General features: G+C 40.1%; 1 protein-coding gene across 1 annotated transcript in view; it reads right to left on the reverse strand.

Annotated features, from left to right (window-relative positions):
* Positions 1–22,712, reverse strand: part of ELL2 (elongation factor for RNA polymerase II 2) — a 75,259-nt gene that overhangs the window by 15,392 nt on the left and 37,155 nt on the right. The window contains exons 3-6 of the mRNA XM_069592593.1: positions 15,229–15,350; positions 10,126–10,289; positions 3,242–3,501; positions 85–209 (exon numbers count right to left, since the gene is read on the reverse strand). Coding sequence (XP_069448694.1) covers positions 85–209; positions 3,242–3,501; positions 10,126–10,289; positions 15,229–15,350 — 671 coding nt within the window. The remainder of the gene's footprint in view (positions 1–84; positions 210–3,241; positions 3,502–10,125; positions 10,290–15,228; positions 15,351–22,712) is intronic.

Consider the following 22,712-nt stretch of genomic DNA (forward strand, 5'->3'; position numbering starts at 1 on the left):
TTCCATCTCAACCCTAAACTAACAATGACTAAAATAATTACTTATTTGCATCATTTTTAAAGGCAGGAAAAAAAAACAACTTACCTTGAGAGTACTGACTCTAATGACCGTCTGTCTATTTCATTGTATCCAGGCCAGTCTCTTTGAAGCTCTTTAAAAACATAATCCTTTAAGGTGTATGAGAGGTCCTTAGGATTCAGATTGGCTACCTGGAACATGGTGTGAAAACAGAACATTAGATCTTTTTGCGATTTCCTAGCCTAAAACAGGCCATCTTTTGGATTTATACCGAAAATAACTATACCAAATGGCTCCAAAGGGACTGCTAGCTTTGCATACGCCAGATCTCAATAAATACTGTTTGACTTCACTTGGGGAATTAAATAAAACTTTATATGCATATTTAATTTTTTTTTTTCCTGGATGGCTGCTGTATGTTAAATAGTAATTATACCATTATGCAAAAAGTGGAGGAAGGTTTTTTTTTTTAATATTTTTTTTTCCTAGTCAAAGGAATCTAAGACAGTTTTCTTAACAACTTCATTATTTATTTCTGGCTATAACTCCATCGGGGCTTTCCAGGTGGCTCAGTGGTAAAGAATCCACCTGCCAATGCAGGAGATGCTGTTCCATCCCTAGGTTGGAAAAATTCCCTGGAGAAGGAAATGGCAACCCACTCCAGAATTCTTGCCTGGAAATCCCATAGTCAGAGAAGCCTGGCAGGCTAGTCTGTGGGGTTGCAGAAGACTTAGGACTTAGCAACTACACAACATTAACTCCATTACTTTTGAGTCACCATACAAGTCCTTGACCACTTGTGTTAAGTAGAAATCAAACAGTGCCTATATGCTGGTTTATAAAACTTTCCCTTCAGTAATCAACAGAAATTATCTTCATGAATAGTATCAGTTCTGATGATCTTTTTCTTTAAATTTTAAATTTATTTATTTTAATCGGAGGCTAATTACTTTACAATATTGTATTGGTTTTGCCATACATCAACATTAATCCTCCACAGGTGTACACGTGTTCCTCATCCTGAACCAGTTCTGATGGTCTTGTGTGTCATCTTCTTGGCTTGCTAAGCTTGCTCCTTATAGCTGCCAGTACTCCTGAAGAACCACTTTTTCAAAATCCTTGAAATCCCCCCAAACCAATAAATGGAAACAGAAACCAAAACCACCCCCAAATTACTGTTATTAGTCAGCCAGTTTATTTGCAAGTGTAATCTTTTCTTATCCTCTAACTACAATTCCTTGTGCGTCCAGGCCCAGGCTCCATTAACAACATAAATGTATGGATTCAGGGGCTGAACCAAGAGTCATTTCCAAGGCTGGCAGAGAGGTATTCTTTTATTTTCCTACTGGAATGGTCTTTTTAAAGAACTTTACTTCTTTCCATGTCTTTTAAAAGTCCTATAAATTAGAATAGATATTTTATGCTTTTCTTACAGCTCAGGTGAATACTAACAATGTTGATATACAGTAGAAAACAATAGGCTTCTCTTAAAATTATGAGATACAACCAGATTTCTCAAAGTGGAATAAATATAATCATTTTACAATTTACAATCTGCTAGCTCCTAATTTATAACTCCAGCTTCAGTTGCCCTCTGGCCCAGACCCTTACATGTAACTACCTACTGAATATCTGTCTCCATTTGGGTATGTCTAACAGACATCTTCCAAAGAGAGGGCATGTAGACAGGACTCCTGACCGCCCTGCACACAGGTGTTCCTTTTCCTTTGCTCCTCATCTCAGTCAGTGGCTCAGGATCCACTCAGTTGCTCCATTTTGTTGTTCTGGGGCAAAGTCCAGGAACTGGCATTTTTAAAAAAGCTCCCTAAGGGATTCTAATCTGCAGCTAGGACTATGCTGCAGCCCTAGACTATGCTCTAGATTCTGTCAGGTAGTCAGCAGTAATGGCACCCATGTCTCACTTGCTCAGGAAGTAAGCACACCTACATTTAAAATTATATACAAATACACCATCACATGCCCACTGACGCACATCAGTAGCAGCCTCCATGTGAACTGCCTCTGCCATCTTTTTGCCTTCTCATCCTCTAACCTAGGAGGCAATTTACAACCTTTCTGAAAGTTCAGCCATGAATTATTTGGTGACTTATAACCTGAACCTCCCTCCTTCTCTAAATAAAACACTGAATGCACATAACTATACATTCATCCTCATTCATTCTTTCATCCTGTCTCTTGAGCTCTTAAAATTGCTATGTGACAGATGGATTTAAATTAAGTGTTTTCAAAAAGTACTCAAATGACTTAATAAGATCATTGAGATTGCTCAAGATATCTTGAGGACTGGTTAACCCAGAACTGAAGATTATGATTTTACTCTTTCATGATATTTAGTATCATGACATGAATATAAGAGAAAATAGATGAAAAATAGACTAAAAAATTGTTATTCCTTGAATAATAGATGGAAACCTGAGGGTGTATTTTATTTTTTAAAGATGAAATTTATGAACTTTGAAAATGTTACTGCTTTAGAAAAAAAGAAAGCAGATGTGATTTACAGTGGATTTGAATGCTAACCAACATTTATGACCCAAAGTCATTCTGAAAAATACAGGAAGTTACAGCCTGAAGAACTGTTGACTTTAACAAAAGTAATGACCTACATTTATATGTAAGCTTGTTATTTTATGGTAACTGATTGGAGCTAATACTTAACACATTCATATCCTTTAATGAAGATAGGTGACTGATTTCAGCATATCCAATGGTAGAAAAAGGCCGAGTATTACATACAGAAAGAGCGTGCAGGGTAAGACATTCACAATTATTTAGTAAGTAAAAATATTCTAGCTTATACCAACCAAAGACCAATAAAATACACTTATAACTTCATCTATATAAACCAGTAAAAAGTATGGCAATAGTTTAGTACATTCAGTACTAAAAGCAGAAAGCAAAAACTTAATTTTTTTTATGGAATTTCAAGCAAAATTTGTTTAATCCAAATGAAGATAATGACTTGAAACTTTTTTTCAATCATTCAGAAGCCTCTAACTTATAAAACCTAGTGTAGCTGTCCACATTTCAGTTAGTTTTTCATTAAATGTTTAAACCAAGATGAATTTAAGCTAATGTTCATATACCATTGATCAAAACGATCCTGAAATTTCTCTAACTCAATAATAATGATAACAAGCCTTCTTAAATGAACTCCCGAACAAGACAGTGGGCAGACGGAACTCTCTCCAGCTCTCCTCACCTGCTGCAGAACTGCTCCAAGGGAGTTCTTGTCTTTCTGATTGACACCGTCTTTCTGCAGTCGGGCCAGCAGCTCAGGCTTCTTATAGGCCTTCAGTGCCAGCAAGTGAATCACCCTGTCCCGATACGGCCGCTGAGAGACACTGTTGCTGCCGTGCGTCTTGCGAATCGTATTTGCAGGGTTCATGGGGGTTGACCTTTTCCTTTCAGGCACTGTATCTGAAACAGCTTGAGGAGCTTTCCGAATTTGCACTCTTTTCCCTAAAGTCCAGCAGAAACGACATTGTTAACACACTTGCAGGCAGTAACATCATGAGCATCTCAATTTCCATGACTCTGATTTAGGCATCTTTTCATTTCTGGAAGGAATAAAGACCTCATATTTCAGCTTTTGTTTTACAGAAAGATATGCAAACTGAAAGCATTCTGAGTAAATGGCCTAAAATATAGATTTGGAATTTTCTGATAGACTCATTTATTGGAATAGATAAAACTTATAGAAGCATTTTGGCCACTTAGCTACACAGCAACACACTGGACATTTTAAGGCTGTAGGCATTTGATGTTAGGTGGAAATAATTTCCATGCTCACCTGTGCTACTTACGGAACTTAAACCTACACATTGTATGTCGTTTCTTTGACAGGCATGAATACAACGAACATGCTAAATGTGGAAAATATGTTTGTCTCACTAACGACATACTCTCAGCTGAGCTCAGTCATTAGCTTAATTTCAGATTAAGAAGCCACGAAGAGAAGAGGCAGTCATAATTTGGGGTCAACCTTCACCAGGGTATTCACGAGTCATACTGCTTTTCAACAGAGCACAACAAACTCTGAGTCAAAAAACAAACAAAACCAACCAACCAACAACACAGTCTCAGCAGGCCAGACAATCGGATCCCTTCTCTGTGGTGCTGAGACGAGCCAGGTGAGTTAGAGGAGCGGAGCGGTAAGGGGAGGCCCTCACCCCAGTTCTGCACAGGCCAGTGCCATGCACACAATCAACCCACTGTTTGCTTAAACTTGACAGTGACAAGTGTTTGGCAAGCGGCTGCTTCTAGAAAATACTGTGGGCTATGTGGATTCTCCATGTGGGTGAAGCCATCAGGACATGGTTGGTCCCTGACAACACCTGGTGACCATTCCTTGCAGAAGAAACAGAAATGAGAATGAACCTGGGCTGACCCTCACTTTATGATTTCTGAGGTGAAATCTCAGAGTTCATTACAAAAGCCTCCAACTCTATGCCCTTGGGTTAAAGAGAAGGAAGAACCGGTAATGTCAGCCAGTGTGGAGCAACTGCACTGGGGACAGTCCTAGCAATTAGAAACTATGGAGAAGCAGGAGCGGTCTCTTCTGTGTGACCTTGGGTGAAAGCAGCGTTGTGGCACAGGAACTTTACTGAAAAGCAGTCCTGTTCCTGCTGGGTCCTCAAGGCCTGGCCAGAGGGGCTGTTTATTTGATATAATCCTACCTAAAGGAAAAAGAATGATCTCACTGGCTCTTACATTTCTTTACAATCTGGACATAACCAATTGTAAATATCAGATCAAAATACTGACCAACAAAGGAACCCACATTAAAGGGTCACTGCCCAGGGATAAGAGAAGCTATTAAATTAAGGTACAATTAGGGTTCTGGAGGTGGATTTAGACCTGGTTTCTGTATTTTTCTTCAGAGATAGTTAGATCAGTGTCAGATGTGCAGGGAACTAACATTTTATCTTGCACCAATTACGGGATGAGGGTGGGGCACTGTGCTAAGAACTTTACATATATAATATAGTCTCACAGTTAACCTGATGAGGTAGGCATCGGTCCCATTTCACAGATGAGAAAAGGAGAGTTTCAGTGGGATAATCTCAAAGAGTAAAGTGCTCATTTAGTATTTGCAAGTTTCTGTGATTAATACCCAAGGTTTCCTACTTGTGCTTCTTTTATTGGAAAAGTTTTACGAACAAATGCCCAGTGTCTATTCTTGACTCATGTTGGGCTGGCCAGCTTCCTGTAAACAAAGCTATGGCTGCTTTATCAATCAGATTTTGATGGCTCACAAGGTGAACTGATCAGCAGAGTATCAAAGTGAATGATAGCAAGAGAACAAGCTGATGGCAGAATCAAGGTGGCTTGTCCTGTGTTTTCCCACATTACCAGGCTGCCCAAGTTTGAAGACACCTTGAAATTTCTAATATGGCAACTGCAAACTTTCCAACTCACCACTTCTCAGTTGCAACAGTGTTAGCAAATAGCACTATTCCTTGAAATTTTAATAGGAATTTGTGGAAAGAAAGAATAAAGGTCACGAAAGTTTAGGAAATGATATAAATTCCACACTCCCCTCCCCCTTGAAACCTGCTTAACTTCCACTTCCCCAAACCAAGCTGACTGTGGATCCCTTTCCCACACTCTCTGGGGAGGGGGAGGGGCAGAGGCAGAGGATGGTTTTTAGCTAACTCACACTACCATGACTGGTGATTTAGAATGAATTCAGGCCAGCAAAGAAGGTAAGTAAAATTAAAACCAAAAAACAGGACTATCACTGTGTTGCAGGCTGCCCGACTCTTCTGTAGGTCTGACCAACCTCTGGTCCCCAGTCTCAGGAGAGCCCCCAAGGTCTCCTGAGTTTACCCCACCCTCCCTGACGTGGCTCCCCAGAGGGCAGCCAAATAAGGCAGGCTCACTCTGACCTTAACAGGGGTCTAAGTATGATGTCTGGCAAGAAATTAGGATCTGGTTAGGGACACGACTGCCTTGGAGTCTCAGCTGGGATGGAATGCTTGACTATCATCAGTCTGAGTCTCCTGCCCGCAGAAACTCACTTCACCTTTACCTCATTGAAACAGCCAGTCGCAGGGTAACCCATTTCTTTCAAATGATGAAAGAAGAATGGAGTCACACTGGGCCACGGGGTTTGACACAGAAGTCACTGGCTCCCCGCCTCCCCATCAATTTTTGCCAATTCAACCAGGAAGGAGTCCTTTGATTTAAGGGAAGACAGGCTACAGACGAAGAAAACATCAGTACTGTATGTAAGCAGTTACAGAATTGAGATGCCAAAGTTAAAAAAGAAAAAAAAATAAAGTAAAATAGAGCAGGAAAATGTCAGGTTCAAAGTGGGCAGAAGAAAGGCTTTATTTTTATTTTCTTACATTTGCCTCAGAAAAGTCCTTTTAATAAAGCCCGTGGGAGAACCTAATTCTCTTCCCAGACCCAACTGCTAATCAGTTCCCTGGGCTCCTTATATAAACAGCAGCAGCAGGTCCGACAGAGTTGGGTAATCTGGGACTAAATCTGAACTGTTTTGTTTCCTAACAAGGAGTCCACTTCCAGCTTCTCCATTTAATACGCTGGTGATAGGACTTATCCCTTTAATGACTCTGAGTAAACAATCTGAAAGGAAGGTGTTAAAGCAGACCATGGGACAGCAGCTATCTTCTGCAGTTGTTTTTCTTTTCTGTGGAACCTAACCAGAAACCCTGGCAACACTGACCTGAGGCTTTAATAAAAACACTGGCAGGACCTCGACAGTGGTGTGACACTGTCATGGTTAAATACATAATCTACTGCAGTGGAAACCATTTCCACTACTTAGCATTTGGGATCACTTCTTCAAAAGGTTTACTATTAAAACATACATAAACCTCAGTTACAGAATGCTGGAACGACAAAGGACCTTAGATGCTAACTTAAGTTCAAAACCCTTTATTTAGTATCTGAGAAAATTAAGGTCTCCATGTTAAATGATTGTGTCCAAAGTCACTCAAATAGGTACTAACATCAAAAACAAGGAGGATGGGGGCAGAAGTTGGAAAGACTGGAAAAAGGATCTTAGAAATTACACTGGTTGGCTTATTTAATATACCTAAATAACTAGCATACTTAAAAATTTATGATTCAGTAAATTTCCAGAATTTAGATAGGAGTCAGTGAGCAGACATAAGATCCCGGTAAACTAGAGGTGATAAGTGTTTTGTTTTAAACAAAGGGGATGGATCATAACACAACAGTGCTGATCACTGATATAAATGGCATGACTACAACTGGACATATTACTGACAAAATGATAACCATATTTTCTAGGTTAACGCTTCTCCTGTTCCTTTCCAGGAAAATAGGCTTGTCTTTTTTCTCTGCAGCCCACTGGAGGGTCGTAGAAGCTCACGTTCCTGGTTGCCTAGGCCAGCTGAACCCTAGGTACTCAGCCTTCCTTCCCTGAAGCTGGGCTTGTGTCCTAATTCAACTGTCAGAGGCCTGGCATGATGCCATCACAACCCACAGTGACGCCAGCGTTATTTCTATTTGTCTTCTACCCGGCTGACACTATTAAAAGAAACCTTGTTCTACAGGGGCTTCTAAGCTGGCAGAGGTCAATTTCTGTTATCATCTCTTAAGACAAATTCAATTATGAACTAAAGAGGTACCTCCTATTGTCTTATGAAAAAACCCGCAACTTGTTAATGAGGCCAAACTCCTGGTTTTTTCTATTTGCTGATACCAACAGCTTCATATGTGAAATGGAGAGGCAATGATTACCCACCTCATAGGGTGATTGTGAACTTTAGATGACTAACTACGTGTACAGTGCTAACCAGTCCCTTGTGCATCAGAAGCACTCGTTAAGTGCTGAGTAATGTTAGTACCGAAGGGTGACGGACAAGCATTTTAAAGAGCGCAGTGAGTCGGTTTTGAGATACTGGAAAAAGCAGGAGGATACTAACTGAGCTGCCTGGAAGGAAAGACACATGGTAAGGGCCTGGTACTGACAGGATTAAAAGAAAAAGAAGAAAACACGCCATAATAAAGAAGAGTAAAAAAAAATAAAAAACAAATACAGTATAGCCAAGCTGGAGTCTTTTACTCTACTGTACACAAAACTGATCAGTCCTTTTTTTTTTTTGATCAGTCTTTTCTTAAGGGTAGCGTGTGCAGTTTTGAGTTCTGAGGTGCAGAACTGGAGGCAGTCCAGAGGAGAGCAATAAGAATAATTAAAGGGTTGGGATGCGGGCCATATTAAGAGAAGTTAAAAGGAGCTGGGGCTATTTGACCTAGAGAGTAAAAGGCTGAGGAGGTTAATGACAAGACTGAAGGCCAGGGAGCACTGAGCTGTGGCGGTGTAGCCCAGGGCGCCGAGGAGAAGGCTAAGAGCACTGGGCTGCCAGCGATGGCCGCCGGGGGAGTGCATGTGGCCTCATCTTCACAGGGCAGAGATGTAAGCCGGTTCAGAAGTTTAGATCACCTCAAATTCTATGTGGTCACTCTAAAAAATGTATATACATTATTGGTAGTGCCAGTAAGAAACCCTGCAAGTTTCAAAAGTCCCATCCATTAGGGCAACTAGGTCTGTGTGATTCTGGGTGTTGAAAAGTCTGTTGTGTAAGCTGTGAATGAACTGTACCGACCCTACAAAACAAACAAAAACACATGAACACAGGGTACACCCAAGGATCTTTCCCTGGAAAAGTACAGTGATCACTGCCAATTTTCAAGCGTTAGAGTAAATCAAGGTGGAGGTTTTCGACTGGTTATACTGGGAAGAAAAAATAACCATTTCGATGGCTTGAGTCTTCTATCCCTTTGTCAAACATACCAGTTTACCTCACGTTTTATAAACTGGTAGTGTTGGACAGAGTTAGAAAACACTCTCAGAGCAACAGAGACAGTAAATTCATAGCTTGCACTTAAATTTAAGTGCAGATCTTGTACATTTTAGAAACAATTTGAGATTTAGCTTACTAAAGTCAATTAGGTTACTTGTAAGAAGAAAGACAAGGAGGTTGGAAGTTGTTACCTTATCAGGTAGGAAAGAGAAGATGAAAAATCTCATTGCTTGTAACTTACTGGGCAGGGAACTGGGCCCCGTGGGTACAGATACCTGGGGAAGCCATGAATTGTTGTTAAACCAAACTAAATGTATCTAAGCTAAGGACCAAGTCCCAGGAGCACTGGCTCCATTCCAAAGAAATACTTATTAAGGATACTAGTGGAGCTTCTCAAAGCTGAATGCATTATAACTGGGGCAGCAATGGGCAAATACAGAAGTAGAATTATACCAAACTGTAGAAAGATGTTGATTAAGGGATTTGGTTATTCAAGAGACTTTTTGTGAGCATTTATGTTTTCAAACTAACATCCTTTCATCATTTACTATCCAGTGACTTGTGTTATTAAACTAGCCATGGCCTTGTAGAACTTATCCTCACTCTGGGTAATTCTATTACTACTGTTAATAGGCTCATAAAGGAAAGACTCATCTGGCTGGTCTGGTCTTCCCTTTGATCTGAGGGATACTTGAGTGAGCTAATGATAAAAATGAAGGGAGTGGGGCAGTCTCTTAATTAATGAAGAGATGAGGACTCATAATTGAGATGATATCACAATTGAGGTACCAAAGAAGCATTATACTAACTAATGCTTGGCTATAAACACATTTTATACTTTTGTAATAAAAATCCCTTGTGCAAAGATCCTTTGACTCTAGTAGAAAACTCATAAGTTCTACTAATAGAATTTACTATAAAAAAAATAACCACACAAGTGCAAAATAAGAACCATACTGTCCACCACTGAAATTACATCATCCAGTGACAAACACAGCAGTCCCACTATCACAATCTTACATAATAAAGTAACTTGACCAGATCCCCAGTATTGTAAAGTAATAATAAATGGCCAATAGAAGATTTGGGATTTATAAAAGAAGTAAAACTTCCATCTATTCCATCAGCAGTATGAAGAGGACAAATGACTTTTGACCATGTTTTTCAAAACATTCTCAGTACTAATTTCTGTGTTTTCACTAAGTTAATATTACCAATATTTACCTATAGTGATCTTGAATTATTCCAATCGATCAGCAAGAAGGAGAAATATATCTATACCAACCTACATATGGTCCACCGGGTTTGATAACTTTTGTGCTTCGGTTGCGGGATTCCTCCTCTGCCTGGGTCATTCTTTCTCGTGTCATCTGATACGAGTCATTTGTTGCACACACTGTAATTTTATCTTGTATAAATCCCAGGCAATTGAGCTGGGAGGCTCCAGAGCTGTCAGGTAAGATGGTGGCTTGTTAGAGATGTCCCACATTTTGCACAATAAAGGCAAGCAGGAATTGTATAATCCTACAATCAGCAGCTTTAATAATAACTTTAAAATTCAAAATAACTAATATTAATCATTTTAAAATGTAAAGCTTATTTTAAAACTTTTAAGTTTCTTTTCTTCATTTCATATCACGTATTTTTTTTTTTTTCTGGATAGAGTGGGTGAAATGAACTCTCAGAGACTAAATCTATGAAATTTTGGGGGAAAAAAATGAAACCAAACAGTATTTGGAGTGAAGTTCAGGGTCCTAATGGGCACTGAAGTTCTACTTTCATTTTTAAAAGAATTATCTACTACTGATGTGAGAAATGTTAAAAGCTTACTTTTAATGGAACCATAATGTGTACGCTTTAGCACTGACTAGCTGAAACAGATCCACCATAATAATTCCTTTTATTTTTAATAAGATTAATTTTAGGCAAAAATACTGACAAATATCATAGTTTGTTACTATTTACCAAAATACCCTAAACATTTGTAACTTTATATTTACATTTATTTTTTACATTGTTAAATGTCTATAAGATAATCTGTTGGGATAGCATACATGAAAAAAATACTAGACAAGAGATTTTTGCAGAAGTATTTAAAAAAAAAGAAACCTTTTGGTTAAACAATCACAGATACTAATGCTGGCCAGGAAGACAGTTCTGTATTCAAAGTATCATGCTGTATTAGGGGATCATGGTAACAGTTATGCTAGTATTTTACGAAGAAATTACTATTGCCTTAGACTAGAATGTAGAAGTAATGAAAATGTCACTGTAGCCCTGATATTCTATTTCTAAACTTAACTGGAAGTAGCTTTGTTATGATGCTACAAAGTAAGGATTGACAAAATTTTTGTAAATTGCTAATAACTGTGTAAATTCTATTTTTAAAAAATCAGTTCATTCACCTCATGAATATTTATTGGACAGAGACTGCACGCTAGGCAGTGTGTGAGGTACACAGGCTGTGACAAAGACTGACAGAAGTGGTCCCTCTTTGGAGGAGCTCTCTAATGAGTGACAAGGATGAACACACTGGGAATTATGATTCAGAGTGACAAATGACAGGGGGCAGGGACCTGCAGGAAGGTACTTCACGTGGACTAGGGCACAGGCAAAGGCTTCCTAGAGGAAGTGGTGCCCAAGGTGATCTAGAGGGATGACTAGAGAGAGGTGGAGGACAGAGCATTCTGGAGGGATAACCAACGTGTGCCACCTCTCCTGGGGGAGCTAGGAGCAGGTTTTCAGTTTGACCAGAGAGGTCACAAGGATAATTAATGAGACGAGACTGAAAAAGGTGCAAGAAGTACATGACACAGGGCTTTGGAGGTCACAGTATGGATTTTGGACTTTATCCCAAGAATAAAAGAGACTGAAAACGAGAGAGAAAACATCTCATTTATACTGTAGAAAAGTCGATCAGGATAAGAACAGATTGAAAGGAAGGGGGCACTCTTGTGAAAGCTAGAGACCAGTCAGGAGGCTACTGACGGATTACAGCCAAGAAGTGATGGCTTGAGCCAGGGTAAGGGCAGTGTGAATGCAGAACAGTAAATAGATTTCAGAGACCGGGAGGAAGCAGCATTGACGGGATCTGGTCAGTGACTAGCCATGGGCGGGGCGGGTGGAGCGGGGGTGTTCAACAGTGTGTCCAGGCTACTGGGGGTTACTGGAATACTACGGCTGGGAGAGAGAGAAAATGAGTTCAGTGCTCGACATGGTGATTTTGAAGAAGTAAGGAGCAGTCTCAGGAGGGAATGGACAGTGAATAACACTAATATTTAAAATAAGCAATAGGAAGATGAAAAGAAGACCACGAGAGACTGCAAAGGTACAGCCAGAGAGGTGGAGGGGCATCAGAAGAGCAGTGTGTCAAGTCATGGGAATAAAAAGCTTGAAGAATCAGGGTGCTCCACAGGGTGAAATGCTGGCAACAAGTTCAGAATAGTCAGTAAGCAGCCGCTGGGTTTATGGGCAAGGAGGTGAAGGCTCGCTTTGGGGAGCATAATCCAGTGGAATATTGGGAACCCAACTAGACTTTGGGCCCAGAAGTGAGTGCAAGGAAGGTGGGTTTGGTTTTTTATTTTCTTTTCTAATGAGGCCAACTTGAGCTGAAAAATCAATGAAAGGAGGGGAAGGAAGTGGGAAGAAGAGGGAGGATGAGTAGGAAGAAGAGATTGCAACAGAGAAAAGACTGCAGTATGAAGCGCTGGTGGTAGGAAGCTTGAATTTCAGCATCTCCCCTTATTAATTACTAAGTAATGTCCATAGTGAGAATAAGCTCAACCTATTGCCAGTCATGATGAAATGACAGTTTACATCATCCAAGGTTAAGAAACAGATGTTTACAGGAAAACAGAATACGGCTGTCAGCACTGCGGGCAAGAAGACATTCCCCACATGCTCTGCTCGTCCCTTCTGAACTCAGTTGCCTTAAAGTTGAAATACTGTGACACGTGTTCAGATGTTCCTATAGTCGTTCTCTAGCCAAGCTTGCTGTTTTCTACACTTGAATATGCATTGCTTATAGAGCTGTGTTATATATTTTCACTAGGACTCTGAATGGGTAGAGTTAAGAAATTTTTAAAAGGTAATTTTTGACTGTGAGAGTTCTTGCATCTTACATATAAGAAAAGTGAGGCCCAAGGAGATTTTAAACGAAAGGTAAGAAAGAGACTAGTTAATATGGATTCTTGGAACAGCTATTTGTGCAGTCAGCCAACCCTTTCAAGACTGGGAAATGGTGTAAGAGAACTGCCCTTGAAGAACTTGCACAGCTGTAGAGACAAGGTACACGGAAAACCAAAATCAAATTGAACAGAGAAAGTGCTGCCAGATTATACAGAGGCATTCTTGCCAGGTTGTGAACTGAAAGTTTGAGCGCTTCTGTTTTTATAATGGCAAATTTCAATGTACATTCTTACCACACTTGGATCATACTAATGGAGTTGTGACAGTTTTCTCATAGTAATGGTTTCTTTTCTGTTTGGCCCATCATGGATACTTTTGTAAAGTGACCTTAAATCCTTCTCCAAACAAACAAGGTAGAAATAAACACACAGGGTATTTATGAGGTTAGGGAGAAACCATATTACCTATGATGACAGGCCTGGTTTTGAAGAGGGAATTAAGTTCCTTAGTAAAATCCTAATTTTGGACAGAGTTCAATTTGATGTTGAAATGTTCTCTAGAAAAAAATAATTCACTGAAGACAAGCATTATAGGTGATGGCACAATTAGAAATTGGTGTGCCCTGTGGTCTGTAAAGAACGCCGGGGTGGGAGTTAGGAGAACTCAGTTCTCATTCAGTCCAGTCACTAACTAACCAGCTATGTAACATGGATAAGCCACCTGTGAAGTGACGGGGTGGAAGTACAGTCACCAAGGACCCTTTTACTTGGGGATGTTATAATCTAACACAACGCTGTCCTGCAGACCTTTCTGCAATTTCAAATGTTCTGTATATTTGCTGTCCACCACGAGAGCCATTAGCCATGTGGTTATTTAGCCTGTAATATGTGGTTAGTATGAGTGAAGGACTAACTTTTACTTCACTTTTGTCATCTGAAATGTAAACAGCCACATGTAGCCGGTGGCTACCACAGTAAACAGTGTAGAAAAGTCTATATAACCTGGAACACATGCAACTTATACCAAAAAGTGTAAGTTTGGGGGAAGGCAATTTTTAGAAAGCAAAATTAACATATACTCATGGAAAACGGCAGGTTAAGATAAAGCAAAAAGTTATTTAGTCGCCTTAAATGGGAGGAGAAACTCAGAGTGCTTTCAGTGCGGTGTCTTTTTTGTATCTCTGCCTCCTGAGCTCACTGGGAACACAGCTCTCTCCCCCACACAGTGAGCGCTCATGGCTTCAAGTGCTAAGGGAAGATACAGGGAGGGACAGCCCTGGGGAACTTTGGGCCAATGTCAGTGTTTCTTGCCGGGCTGGGGGCTCTAAGGCCTTGTCTTTATCCATAGCAGAACAAACTCCCCCTACTCAAGGGGCCCATTCTTTAGTCAGAAACAACCACAGCAAAGAAGAGTGAAACAAGCAGCTTATTGTTCACAGAGGACCTAAGCAGATAAGAGTTCCACGGGCACCCTGGGCTATGGGTGTGTGTTCTTGTCTTCCTCCCTCCATTTTCCCCTTAAAATCAGAAGGGACCGCTCTCCTGGGGTTAATTTCTAGTTTCCATTCTGCTGCAGAATAAAGATTTCTAAAAATCTATCTTCCAACACGCCTTGCACAGGGAAGGAGGAAGGGCATATATAAGACATGTGCATTTTCCTCCTTTATCCATGAGCGTGAGTCTTGACGTCACTACCACAGTGGTCTCTAACCTTCGTGGCACCGGGGACCAGTTCCGTGAAAGACAGTTTTCCCACAGATCAGCAGTGGGGGTTGGGAGTGGGGGTGGGAATGGCTTTGTGATGATTCAAGCACATTACATTTATTGTGCATTTTATTTCTAATCTAATGCCACTGGCTGATCTGACCAGAGGTACCCGGTCGTGGCCTGGAGGTGGGGGACCCCTGTAACAATAAAGTACTCGTACATATATTCAGTGATTAAGAGCTTAAAAACCCCTGAAACTTGTCTTTAATTAAAGTAAAATAAACCATCTTCTATAGGTAAAAAATCTATACTTTAAAAATTCCTCGAGGGCAAGAATCTTAAATTTTTTGTGATTGCATCCCACAGTGACAAATATAATTTCTAGCACATAGTATGTGCTCACTATTTCTCAAATAAATAAGTGAGCTCTGCAATTCAAGCCAATAAATATTTAAGGAATGACTATTATGTGTTTTATTCTTTAATTTAAGAAAAAAAAAAAAACCCTCAAAGAAAAATTACTTTCCCTTCAGCATACCTTGAAACACACTTACCTGGAGAAAGTCTGCTGGATGCAGTCAAAGCTGCCCTGAGGGTTGTCTTTACCCACATTTGACAAATAGAAGTTAAAGGTGTGCACTTCGTTGAGGGGATCATTTTTAGGGATTTTGACAAGCTAAAAGGGGGGACAAAGAGAGAAAGACCTCAAATTATAAACGTGCTATAGAATGATCTGATGACTGACTTTACTGTTTCTCAAATGACATTCATTTTTTACCCAAACCCTCTTGAGCACTTACACTCATACCATTTAAATTACTGAATCATTCAAGGAATCTGACAAGCATGTCTATAACTTACCACACTCTGATTTCAATTTTCTGCTCTAAAGTGTCAGTAATTATGCCGGCTCAGTAATTAGTCTATAAGAGGAACCCTCTTCTTTTCAAAGTAGAAATTGCTTACATCTCACATGGAAGAGTTATCAGTGAACTTGCTGAAAAGCTCTTCCTCTTCTGAGACACACAGGTTCTGCCTGTGGCTTCATGACCCCCTGCTAAATAGCTTCTAGATATTCAGATGGTCTCTGAGACAGAGTCTGTATCCCAATCCTTTCCTGTCTTATTACATACACATTTCATTTTAATTCTTACTTCTTAGAGTACTACTTTTGAAGAGTAACTAGCAGCATAAGGTGAATACCGTAATTATATTCACAGCACGACACAGGTGGGTGTTTCTCCCTCTTCCTCCTCCTCCTCGTGTCAGCAGCCCACAGAGGTGACTCTGCAGGCCCCCAAGGCCGAGCCCTAGGCAACACTATGGAACAGGAGGATGTCTTCCATGCTCTTGGCTCAAGGCTTGGCTCCTTTCCTAGCTGAGCGGCCCCAGAAGCAAAGGGACAGGATTGTTCTTGATTACTGAGGCCCTGTACCAGGCGTGTTTTCCTGGCACATAGTGGGGGCTTAATAAATACCTGTGAATACATGAACTGGAGATTTCTGTCTTTCAACTGTACCACTCTTCCCAGCTCCCAAGACCTTTCTTCCCTTGGGTATACAGGGGCCACCATGGTGTTAGGTGGTGATAAAGAATGGGTTTTGTTGGAAAGAATGTAAAATCCTGCTCTCCAGCCTCCAAATATGTACGCTTGGCAATTTAGTAGACAAGCAAGGAGGGAGAAAGTGTTTTCTAATTCTCTTTCTTCTCCCCCAAATCTTTCCTTTCCATCAAGGGAAGAGTAAGACTCAGAGCTAACTGGCTGCTATGTGTATGTCCTCCTTAAGGTCTAGGACAGCAGCAGGTGGACAGGGAATGAAGGTATGAATGCTTGAATGACATCCCTTCCTCAGCCATGACTCACTTAACCTCCACTCACCTTCCCCCTCAACCCTCCCTGCAGATCTGGAGAACCTGCTTGGGGAGATTTTCCACAGCAGTGGCCAACTGATTTTCAGGCCAGGTTCTGGCTTCAGTTTAGGCCTAAGGTCTTCCTTCTTACAGGGTTCAGGTCTGGGACTGCATAAGTACTTTACCCATCAGAGTATGGAAAACTGTTCCTTTTGGGAGATTCTAAACTGCATTTTTAAAAAGCAAAATCATACAGTTTTTTTCTATTTTGCAGAAGTGATTAGAGTTTGTACTCAAATTCTATAAATGTTCAGTATTCTTTCACTGAAAACTTTTAATTACTGGAGCCCTTAAGTTCAGACATCTACTAAACACAACATGGCTTTTCCTATCATCTTAACTGTGATTATTAAGTAACATTTATACTTCTTAAGGTGAAAAATTATCCTCCTATACATTTTTTTTTCATTTTTAAGCACACATATACACAGAAAGTCTTTGTGTAAACTTGAAGGGTTTAATAACAGAAATACCTTGAATGAATTAATTGCTGTGCACACCACTCAAAGCATTAAGGTCTGGCCTGATGGTGGACATAGAAAGCTTTCTTATTCTTTAAAAGAATATCAAATAGGAAAAAAAAAAAGCTATAGTCATTTAAAAAATAGGACAATGAACAGTATAGGAAAGAATCAGGTTAAAAAGAAACAAAGTTGAAAAAATACACAACCTACGCTATGAACCCATTAAAGTGTTTGGAAGCTTGTCAGCCTCAGGGCTCAGGAGAGCAGTTTTCGCCAGGGGGCAGTTTCGCCCCCTCCAGGTGACACGGTGTGGGAGGTTGCTGCTGGCATCTCTTGGATGCCAGGGACATTGCCCAACACGTCACAGTGCGCGGGACAGCCCCCACAACAATGAATCACGCAGTCTCTAATACGTTAGTAAGGCTGACACTGAGAAGTTATGGATCAGAGACGGAGGTAGGTTAGTCTCTTAGAAGAGAAGAGAACTCTGACTTCATTGCTTTTGATAATGAAGAACTAGAGGGGAAAATGGTATCTTTAAAGAAATCAAAGCACCCATTAAAGCAAAAAAAAAAAAAAAGGAGGTTGTATCATGGAGAGTGACAGCAGACTTCTCAAAGCTCCCTGCTGCCTGCTGCCCCACCCTGTGGTGTGTACGGGAGCAGGGTGCACTCGGGGGCAGGGGCAGGTGTCAGGACAGATCACGTTTCTGAGGGGCATCCTGGGTGCATATCATGGTATTTTTCTCCAGCTGAGGAGCTGGGGTGGAGTTGGAGGTTAAGGAATGATGAGTTGCCACAGAGTTTCCACAACTGAATTTCTATATCACTTTTCCTTGGTGGTTTTCAGAGCAGGAGCAATGCAGATGGTACGTGCGTGCTAAGTGGTTCAGTTGTGTCCAACTCTGTGTGACCCCATGAACTGTAGTCCGCCAGGCTCCTCTGTCCATGGGATTCTCCAGGCAATCTGGAGAATCCACTGGAGGGGGTTGCTGTGCTCTTCTCCAAAGGCATGGCAAGATGGTACAATCTGATCTAATCTCAGGCTTTCTTATAAAATATCTGAGAGCAAGATGTCAACCATGCAATTTTCTTATCTTTAAAATTTCAGAAGTCTACACTGTACAGTCTGTAGATTTAGTATATCTTATTTCCTGAAGGAGATTGTACAAATCAGATATACATTTTATGTGCATCAATATCTGGATGTATTAGGAATGAAATCTATGTACAAAGAGTACTTATTTTGTACTGGTAAATGTACTTATTTATTTAATGATAAGAGTACTTACTTTATACTGGTAAATGTGCCTAACAGTTTGGCTTCTTGGGCAAAGGCTCAATGGAAAGACAGGTTGTGTATGGCAACTAGAGCAGGCAGGAGGGGTGACAGAGGGGGGTGCATCAGAACTAAGCTCTGGGGGCCTCAGAGTGGACCAGAACCCGTGGGACTGCTAAGGGCCACAGCTAAAATGGGACCGGAGTCCTTGTCTGATCCAGGGCCATTTCAGAGACTAGACTTCAGAGGAACTTGGGGATACTCATTACTTCTCTCTCTAATATACAGGAACCTACTCCATAGCTTATCTAGATAGTGAAGTAGGAGTCTGTCTTTTCTTCCAGAATGATTATGAAGCATTTTCTTATAAACTGGACTTTGGGTTATGGACTATGACTAGGAGGAGATGAAGATGACTGTTATTGTTGGGCCTAGGATCGGCTTTTGAAGACAGGGCTAATCACCATGGGAAAAGAAATTCCAAGGTCTGATTTAGAAACAATTTTGGAAGAGTATCCCTTTGTAGGAACTTCTCAATTTTAATTATATTATTTTGAGCTTTTCCTACAAGTCAGTGGGAATACTTTTAGAACTTTAGGGACCCATGGTCTACTTGAAATTTTTAGCTAATGCCTTAAGAGTGAAATGTTATTTTAAAAGTATCAAAGACTATGATTCCAAGCAGTTTCTTATTCATAATGAAGAATATAAAAATATACTACCATGATCTGGGCAAGTTGAAAAGTAGATTTTAATTTTCATTCCAAATATGAGAGGCTGAAAATCAAAGGCTTAGGACCACAATCCACAACCCTCCTCCCAAACTCCAGGCTGTCTTTGATAAAAAGCTATGAAGACAAAGTTTCAGGAAACTTTCAGACATTTATAATTAACATAAACACTGTATACCAAGATGTATAAGTCAAAGCTTCTAATTACTCTTGAGACACAAGTTCAGGCATGTGGCACTGGAACACTGTCTGAAAGGTCATTTCAACATCGAGTCACAGACCTCCGTTTTACAAAAGGATATAAGGGCAGAAGCGCAGTATGTGTACTGCTGCAAATTTCTCATACGGGCATGCTAGTCTCTGCTTAAAAGCCACTGGTACTTTTGCTGCAGAGGTTTCTTCACTGGACTGGACTGAGGTACACACTAGATTAAAAATAGAACCAGCAAGGTGTTTTTTCCCCCCATTTATTTAATATAGACGCTTTGTTCTGTTGTGGGTATTACAAATTATTTAGGTTTACATAAGCTTTTATTTGGCAGCAATTCTCTAACTTTTATCAGCCTTTTCTACTAAGGTAACTGCAAATGCTCAGTGAGATGTTCATGACCCAGCAATACCACTGCTTATGACAACTCTCGGTCCTTAAAGCGACCTGCTGGCAGGGCCTTGGAGATGATTTAGTTGAATGGCTTCGGATTTGGAGCAGAGAGAAGCTAAGTGACTTGCTCAAGGTTACATCTCTATTTAAAATTGTAACCCTTGCACTCCTGACCTCCTGACCCTGGCCCCATGTTTGTCTAAAGTACTTAGTACCTGTACTACTTAATTTTGCTCATTGTCTTTCTCCCTTGGCTAGGCCTTCTAATCCTTAGATGGCCATGGGCTTTTGTCTGGTTTGTTCGAGGTATTGCCAGCATCTTGAATAGTATGTAGCAAAAAGCAGTCACTCCATATGTATTTGCTAGATAATGGTGAATAAAGCCTCAGCCACAGCGAGAACTGAAGTGTCTGCTTTCTTTCCACCAATATTATAAAGCGTGTTGAAATTTCCTTATATGAAAAAGGTTCTATCCTCAAATAAATTTGGGAAATGCCAGCTTAAACAAAATCATTTACTTTAAACTAGGTCCTTTCACTCTGAATAGCAATTTCCCAGTTTTTATGGCCTCAGAACCCACTTCCCTCCATTCCTATATCTTAGGAGGTCAGCTTGTCTCTTAATACTATTGGACTAAAATATCTATTATTTTACTATATATAAACTATATATCTTAGTTTGGATACAAAAAATGCTACAAACATTTAAACATTAGGATTCTCTGTTGTTCTCAAATCCTTTCCTAACTCTTAATGATTCTGTAATTTCCTAATAAGCTGGAAAATTCAGTTTAGCTAGAGAAATGTATTTGCATGGTACTGGTAAGGTTCCAGAGTTTAGGGGCAGAATAAACCTAGAATCAGAACAGAAAATAGAAACCTCAACCTGAAAGCCACAAAGTCCTATTTTTCAAACTAGAGCTGCAGTTATAACTTTAGGCCTAACATTATGGGTTTAGGGAAGAAAAAAAAGCTTCTCAGATCACTCCAGATGTAGAAACCAATGCTGAGGTGGGGGTGGGGGAGTAGGGAGGGGATCTTTCACTGGCAGTAGAAAAAGTTTAGGTATTACAGAAATCAGTAAGAGATGAATGTTCCCACTGACAAGGAATGACAGGGAGTGGAGTGGAGTGGATCCCACACTTATAAACAACTGAAACTTCCACATGATAGAGGCTTTATTGAGAGTAGTACAAAATGCTAAATTTATCCGCACAAAGGGAAATGTTGGCAGTTATTTAAAAAACTCAGGCCATATACCAATTAATAATTCAGGACAAAGTAAGTCCATTTATTTCCTTGCATTCTTCCTCTGTAGCAAGATGTATAGTATTAAAGAAAAAGTAAAAGTGGACTAGCCTTTTCTATTCTTCTTCATAGAGTTCCTTAAATCCCGTATTAGGACTTCAACAAATCTCGTTGGAAGGGTACAGTAGGTCAGTATTAAGTTTCTTAGTTCTGTTACTTCCATAGGATACAGTCTTTAAACAGGAAAACCATTCCTTTGAAATTACATTCTCACCCCTAATATATTCTTTTACATTTATGGCTGTTTTGGGGGAAAACATCATTGATGACAACATATCAAAAATTAATTTCAATTGGTTACAAGTAAGCAATACCATCTACAAAAGTAAAGTGTTAATTTTTGATAGTCAAATACACCCAAGTTGCTGTATCACTAAAACTGAAAAAAACTACCTTGAGTAATTTTTGGTTCTCTTAATAAGGTTTCTCTTTAATATGAAACCAGCCTTCTAAATGTTGGTCTATCCAGTAAGATGATACTGACTGATTTGTTCATTTATTTCACTTATTCCACAAATATTAACTGACAGCCTACTGTGTCAGGCACTACTCTAGGTTTTTGTGACACATTAATGAATAAAACCACAATGATCCCTGCCATTGGGCACTTATGTACAGAAATTCAGAAGAGATAATGATGACTTCGACCAGGAGATGGGGAGAAGTAGAGGGATTCAAGATATAATTTGTAGGTAGAGATGGCAGAATTCCTAGAGATGCTGTGAGGAATGAAAGAAATATCAAGGTTGATGCCAAGGCATTTTCCCCTGGAAGAATGGAGTTGTTTGAGAGAGTGTGTGTGTGTACACACATATACATACATAAATACATGTGTATATATATACTCATATGTATGTGTATATATTTGTTTGTGTATTTATTCTTGGATATGATAGAGTACCTTAATGTAAATCTGCTAAGCACATGAAAATACAGTTGACCAATGCTGGTTTCACCAGCTAAAAAGGGGCTTCAAAATGGGTTTTGTTATGACTCATTTTGTAGCTTCATGGCCAAAAATTATTGAGAAGGGCCCAGGTGGTTGGGGGTAGTTGGTTGGTAGCTGGGTATTTCCAGGAAAAAGGGGGAAGGTCAGTTAGTGGCAGGGGTAAGATGCAAATAGCAGATACTAGAGAACCAGGGAAAAGTATACAGACCATGGAGTGTGAGGAACAGAAAATCTGCATTTAAAAATGACTGCCAAATGGAGCTAAATGCCAAAGTAGCTTTCAGAAGAAAAGTGGCAGAGCCACCAAGAGAATCTGAGCAGTTTGTTCAAATTTCATAGCTGGGCTAATCCATATTGTCTCTTTGGTGGCAAAAACTAAAACTTTGTGTTCAGTTTCATAAATCTTATCCTAAAATTGCTTTTCATTTTATTAACCATTCCCTTCTGAAATTTAAATATATTCCACAACATCAATGCTTCTATAGAAAAGAATTCTCATCCTATTCCCAAGTCTGCCCACCCTGTCACATAATCTATCTCTTAGTTAAGAAACTACTAGTCATCTATTTTACTGAGGTTACTGGCATCCTGGGGAGTCAACTTTGGCTCTTCGTTCCCCCATACCACTGCACACCCCTCAGCATCCAGACACAAGGCCTACTGCCTTTACTCCCCAAATTCTCTCTCAAATGTATGTTCTCGTGCCCTTCCTCTGTTTGGGCTCAATATCACCTGCTTGGACATCTTGTGATCTGGCCTGCACTTTTTGTCTTCTCTTGATCCCATCCTCTAATCAT

This window comes from Ovis canadensis, chromosome 5 (assembly GCF_042477335.2).
Source record: "Ovis canadensis isolate MfBH-ARS-UI-01 breed Bighorn chromosome 5, ARS-UI_OviCan_v2, whole genome shotgun sequence".
Classification (NCBI taxonomy): Eukaryota; Metazoa; Chordata; class Mammalia; order Artiodactyla; family Bovidae; genus Ovis; species Ovis canadensis.